The 6,369-nt window shown below is 55.8% G+C and overlaps 1 protein-coding gene across 1 annotated transcript; it reads right to left on the bottom strand.

Moving 5' to 3' along the window:
* Nucleotides 1-1,926: 1,926 nt before the first annotated feature.
* Nucleotides 1,927-5,171, bottom strand: FHL3 (four and a half LIM domains 3). Its single transcript, XM_009579354.1, has 5 exons — nt 4,991-5,171; nt 4,736-4,910; nt 3,928-4,097; nt 3,561-3,747; nt 1,927-2,307 (listed from the first exon to the last, which is right to left on the bottom strand). The coding sequence occupies exons 1-5, from the start codon at nt 5,144-5,146 to the stop codon at nt 2,156-2,158; spliced, it is 840 nt and encodes a 279-aa protein (XP_009577649.1). The 5' UTR covers nt 5,147-5,171; the 3' UTR covers nt 1,927-2,155.
* Nucleotides 5,172-6,369: the final 1,198 nt, after the last annotated feature.

Below are 6,369 nucleotides of genomic sequence, written 5' to 3'. Positions count from 1 at the left end.
TGCAGAACAGCCTGCCCGGACAGACAGCAGGCATGGACAGACAGGCAGCCCCAGCACCAGGAACCCACCGCAGCCCCACAGCAGGAGGAGGGAGCTGCTGTTCCTCTGCCATAACCCATGGGACTGGTACAGCTGATGCTGGGCATGTGGTTTGGGGAGGGGGAGGCATGAGCACTGGGGGGATGAGCCGTCCCCAGTATGGGATTAGGGGCGACGACAGGGCTGAGCACAGAGCTGCAACACTGATTCAGACAGCACCCTGCCCTGTGCCTGCTGTTTGAGAAACACATGAGAGCAAGCATCACTAAAACGGTTTATTATATAAAGCCATAGGAAATACACAGGCTGAGGTTTAGGACACTTCCTTCTAGAGACTGCTCCAAGCTCCTCAGAATAGCAAACACACAAACTCTGATTTGCCTGCACCAAAGCTTTCAAACGAGGGTTCAACAAGGATCTGAATACAGAGTTAATAACACTTCAACATGCATAACATTTTCTGTTCCTAAGTGAAGCCTGGGGCGGGGGGCTAGCCCCTTCAACCTGCAGTTGGTTACAAAATGACAGATATTCATGACAAAAGAGTACAAAAGGAAAAAAAAAACATAAGAAGATGCTTTCAGAAAAATGGCTGTCTAAGCAGGAAAGCAGGGTCAGCGTAAGTGCCCCAGCAAGACAGAAGCAAAAGGGATGCAGAAACAAGGCAGGCATGAGCATCCCACTGCAGAGGGGCCTTCGCGGGGCCCAGGCCAGCTCAGCCATCGGGCAAGGCTGGCTCAAGCCCTCGTGTGAGTCTGGGATAGCTCAAGATGTCCTGTTTTGCACAGTTAGGGCAACACAGGGACTTGGGAGATGCAAAGCCCCTCCTCAGGGCAGCCCAGGTGCCACCTTTGCTTTGCTTTTGTGTGTGTTTGGGACAGCGAGGGACGAGTGTGGCCAGGGGAGCCGCCGCTCTCTGCCCGCCACAGGGGGGGACACTCAGCCCTGGCAGACGCAGGTTGTGGACACCCCAACTGCCCCCTCGGCTGACCCCCGCGCTGGAGCCCTGCCTCCCGCAGACCCTCCCCTCAGCGCTCCCAGCAGCCACCGAGCGCAGCCACAGCCTGTGGGCAACGCTCCCCACCCTGAATTAAGGGAAGGTCTTTAGTGTTACCTGTGCTGCTGGCAGCTGGGCTCAGTAAGGCAGTCCCCGTCCCGTGGTTCCCCAAGAGAGGGATGGAGCAGGAATAAAGCCCTTGGTGCTCGCAGCCTTCAGCACGCCCTTCTCCAGGGCTCAGCCAGGCGCATCTCAGGGGGGACCACCAGCGGGCCAATACCCACCAGCTCCAGCTCAGACACTGCAGAGGCAGCCGTGGGAGACCACAGCACAGATGGACGGGAACAGGGCAGGGAAGTGGTGGGGGCAGAACGTCCGGTACCTGCGAGCAGCTTGAGCTCCTCATCCACATCTGAGTGAAAGCACTTCCACCAAAGGGTCTGGCCCACAAATGGTGAGGTGGCTACAGAAATCCGGAGGTGGATCCCATCTGGCAGGACACATGCTCTTCTTCTGGCAACGCTCCAGCCTGGTGTTCCAAACCTCACAAACGCGGCAGAGAGCACCCTTCATGCCCGGGTCGAGCAGTGCCACAGGCCAGCCGCACGTATGGAAAAGGCTGCGCTGCAAAGCCATCCACTGCGCAGGCCAGCACGACCAAGCCACATGGACCAGGAACTGCTGCCTTATATCACACAGAGCAAAGGAAGCATATGGGGAGAAGAGAAAAGTCATCACTGTACCAAGGGGAGCAAATACATGCTGCCAGCGTGCAGATCGAGCAGCCCAACGCTGAAGCTGCTGCTGCTGCCCTTTGCTCAGCTGGGGCCCTAGGCTCAGCTCGTGCCTGGTCAGACAGGAAGCAAAAGGAAAGAGTAAATAATGGGGGGTCTGGAAGCTCCTTTTTCAACTTTATTAAGCTTTGACTCTGCACAGAGCCATAGCATAGCGTACTCTAGCCTTCAGGGAGGGGCACAGGAGCCCCTGGAACACACCGCGGTTCGGGGTCAGCCCCCATCTCTTGTGCCTTGTGCCCTGCCCCTGAAATGTTGTTGGAGTATCTGGCACAAAGACCCTGAAGAATAGAGAAAGCCCCTGCCCCACGGTGTCCTTGGAGGCTCATAGGTCGCTGCTGCAGTCGCGGCACAGGATCTCATCGTTGTCAGGGATGAAGCCTTTCCCGACCAGCGAGGTGTTGCAGCGGGCGCAGTTAAAGCAATTATGGTGCCAGTGACGGTCCTCAAAGGAGACATATTTACCACCGCCAAAGCCTACGGGAGGGACAGAGTGCAGTGTTAGAACCTCTGGGAAAGAAACTGGGACGAGCTTCCCACGCAGACCAAGTCTTGACCTGTTCATCTCCGGGACAGGTCTTCACAGGCAGTGCTGCACTGTGGCACCCAAACACCCCCCAGTATCAAATACATCTGAAATACGAATTCTACTCTAGAGGGGAAGAGGACCAAGATGATTTCACAGCCCTGGTTGCAAGGTTGAGAACCTTGGACCAGAATCACCATTTTCTCCCCAGAGAGGAGCAGGGAGCGGAGCTGCACCGTCACGCAGCTGTCTGGAGCTCCTGGCAGCAGTGCCTGGAGCAGCTCCTTCCAAGGACAGTGCTAGCGAAATGCTGGGAAGAGCCCTCCTGCCACCAGCCCAGGCCACGTTCCTGCAGAGGCTCCGTGGGCAGCTTCCTTCCTCTGCCGGCAGTGGTTGGACTTGCGGGCTGTGACCCCCTTCTCCCTGGGACTGCGACAAACTGATAAGGACCAGACGGGAAGCGGGATGCCCAGGAGCTGCCCTGTCCTCAGCCAGAGTCATCCTCTGAGTCACGAGTTGATTCATGGCTTTGCCTGCTTTCCCAGCAGCGAGAGACAAGAGTTGCAAAGGGAAAGGTCAAGTCGGGGAGGACAGGGAGGAAGCCAGACCCTCTCAGGGGTTTCTGCAGAAGAGGACCCCCTGCTTTCCCTGTCTTAGGTACAACAGGTCCAGATTCCCCTGCAGCAGCTGCTCCTCCAGCTATGGCTGGAAGTCTCCGGCTTTCCCTGTCTGTGAACAATCTTTCCACAGGACGTGGCAACCAGCCTCAAACAAGGCAAGCTAGAGACAGGAGATCACGCTGTGAGAGGTCATTTTGAGAGCCTTTACCCCTGGGCAGAACGAATTCCTCCCAAGGGGCACAGTTCGCTGCTTTGAAAGATGCAGATGAAGGGACACAAGTGGCCCTAGGTCCACTGCAACAAAGAGATTCTTTCTCATAGGGTTCCTCAGAACGCGGCTGCTGTTGTTTCTGTGGGAGACGTGCCTGAGGGCACCTTGCACTCCCCAGTATTTGTCCCCAGGAGGCCTGAAATGCCTGCAGACACTTGAGCAAGCCTGCATGGTGGAGACATGTATGAGCATCATATACGTGCACTCGAGGGGGCAGCTTCACCCAGAGAAGTCAATGCATGTCTGGAAACAAGGCAGGTAGGTCATGCCCTGCCCTGCGGAAGCGCCCTGTAACCAGGGCCGTTCTGCTCACCTGTGATGGGCTTTGTGCAGGCGCTGCACTTCTTGGCATAGAGGTTCCCAAAGCACTTGATGCAGTATGGGTTGTCATCCTGGGAGGTAAACTGCTGGCCAGCCAGGGGGGTCTTGCAGCCCGTGCAGACGAAACACTCCTTGTGCCATGGCTCATCCCGGTAAGTCACTCCTCCCTTGGTCAGGGTCTGTGGGAAGAGAGCGCACACTGGTGAGACATGGGCATGGGAAATGGGTCGCAGCGCACAACCAGTGGCTAGCCAGGGTGCTGGCGCCTGAACCCTTCTCTGGTGGGGCTCAGACAGGAGCGGGGAACATGTCCCTGGACTGGAGAACTCAGGGGCTTTGGGCTGTCAGGCCAGACATACCTTTTTACAACGAGTGCAGCGAGGAGCAAACTTGCTCTCATAACAGGGGACACAGTAATAATCCTTCTTGTCTGGGATGAAGGATCGTGACCCGATGGGCTGCTGGCAGCTGCTGCATATGAAGCAATGCTCATGCCAGGTTTGTCCGTTGTACTCCAGCTTACGGGATCCTGCAGAGAGAGCCGTTCACGGTGTGACAGGAGGGAGCAGCACACGCACACACAGGGGACATAGGAGGCTGTGCAGGATAAACTGCAGTCCTGCACACCCAGCTCTGTGCCTGCCATCCCCATGGCAGCACGGGACCGCAGGCAGCTGGAGAGGGGACGCCCCAGGCCCACCCCACAGCCGCAAGTGGAGGGCTGCGGGAACATGCCCCCAGCACCAGCACACAGGCCGCGGCAGAGACGTCTGTTGTAACCTACATCTGAAGATGGTGCCAGAATGGCCGAGCAAAGACACTCCCTTGCCTCAGGCCATCTCCAGAGTCTTTCAGTCACTCCTTCTCTTCTCATCAGCACACACCAGAAAATGCCCAGGAAACCCTCTGTTATCTCCTCCCAGCTCACTTCCCCAGGAAAAAGGGGAACAGACAGACAGCTGCTGTAGTGATCACAGCTCAGGATCCTGCTGTCTTGCCACACAAGCAAAGTGCCCGGCCCACTCTACGCAGTGACAGTGGGGCAGGAGAGCAGAAATTCAGCTCTCTTCCTTGCTGCCCTAGTGTTGGGTCCTGCAGCCCCGGCCAATGCTGCTGGGACCAGGAACAAACTGCAGTGCTCACTCCTGGCAAAGTGCCTGCTCCTACCTGGCATGACTGTCTTCTCGCAGGCAATGCATTTGGAGGAGAACTCGCTGCAGTAGCAGTCATTGCACAGCAGCTCCTCGCCTTGGCAGGTGAACGGCTCGTCAGCCAGAGAACGGTCACAGCGGAAGCAACGAAAACAGTGCTCATGGTAATGGCGATCCTCGTAGTACAGCTCCTGGGGAGGACAGCCGAGATGAGGAGGGGACCGATTGCCCCAGAGAACCGCCCTGCCCGGCCGCGGGGTCCCATACTCACTCTGCAGTCGTGGCCGATCAGCTCTTTGCACTCATCACAGGTGTTGGCAAAGTGGGCGTCATAGCAGGGGATGCAGTATGGGCCGTTGTCCATCTGGATGTACTTGCGCCCATACAAGGACTCCTTGCAGTTGTCGCAGTCAAAGCACTCTGTCATGGTGCCAGTCTGAGGGCCTCCTTCACCTGCTAAGAGATCAGCAGAGATGCTGGATCAGTATCAGCTTACACTGCCTGAGATGTCCCTGCACAGCCCGGCCATCTCCAGAGGACAAGGACTGCGAATCCCTGCACTGAGCCAACAAACAGCCGCTATCTGGACAGGACACAGACCTGAGCTGCTGCACCTGCTCTGTGGCTGTACACACTTCCAAAAAAGCCTGCACACATTCAGGACCTGGGATGCATCTGTCTTCAGATGCATGATCTCTCCCACTCAGAGAAACCTAGACACATAAGAATGCAGTTGAGCTTCTTACTGTCTGCCTTCTTGCTGGGAAGCAGTGTGTAAACGATGACCAAAAGAGAGAATTTTTTTGCATGAAAAGTTTTGATTTGGCTCCAAAAACAGGACTGTGCACATGCTGTGTGGGTGCACATCCACCATCACATCAGAGAGCCAGCCACCTTGAGGGAGATCTGTCTGCCAAACAGCCCTTCAGAGACCCACACTCAGCCACCAGCATGGCCCTGGACCAACGGCAAGATTCCTCCTGACAGCCTGTGAGCTGATGCTCTGCCTGACAGGGCTGTCAGCATTTCAAATTCTGGAACTTCTCCAGAACTTTAAAGCAGCTGCTCCACAGGGAAGCAGAAATCAAGCACCCCATGCTGTGCCCAGCTATGAAGCCACATCCCAGCAAACGGTTTTGCACATGTTGCTCCAACTACAAACACTCTTTAGGGAGAAAGTGTTGGGGAGGGTGGATGTTTTACAAGCAATAGAGGTGTTGGGGTTTTGCACACAGGAGATCAAACGTCTCTCGTTACCCCTTGTCTCCCTCTCAGACAAGGGGTTTGTGGAACTATTTTGCTTTCTTTGGAGCACTAATTCCAGAACAAGAGTATCTTTCTTCTGTTTGGTTTAACCTGGTTATTCCTAAATATGGAGTTTTCCACTTGCAAAATCACACCCTTCTTTAATACAGGTTGCTATCAAGTGTAGACAAGCCCATGGAATTACATCTGAGCAGTCAGCTGCAGAGTGCCACATGCTGCACTTTTCTCCATGAACCCACCCACTTCAGAAAGAGCTATTATGGCTCAATCTACAGTTTAGCATTTAGTGGGGCAGGGAGCTCACCGCCACCCTCTGCGCCTCCCTCCGCGCATGCTCCCCAGCGGCAGCGGCCGTCTCCCTTAGGCTGGGAGGCAGCCTCCAGG

Source organism: Fulmarus glacialis, unplaced genomic scaffold (assembly GCF_000690835.1).
Source record: "Fulmarus glacialis isolate BGI_N327 unplaced genomic scaffold, ASM69083v1 scaffold23616, whole genome shotgun sequence".
In the NCBI taxonomy this organism is placed as follows: Eukaryota; Metazoa; Chordata; class Aves; order Procellariiformes; family Procellariidae; genus Fulmarus; species Fulmarus glacialis.
This window is presented reverse-complemented; position numbering and strand designations above follow the sequence as displayed.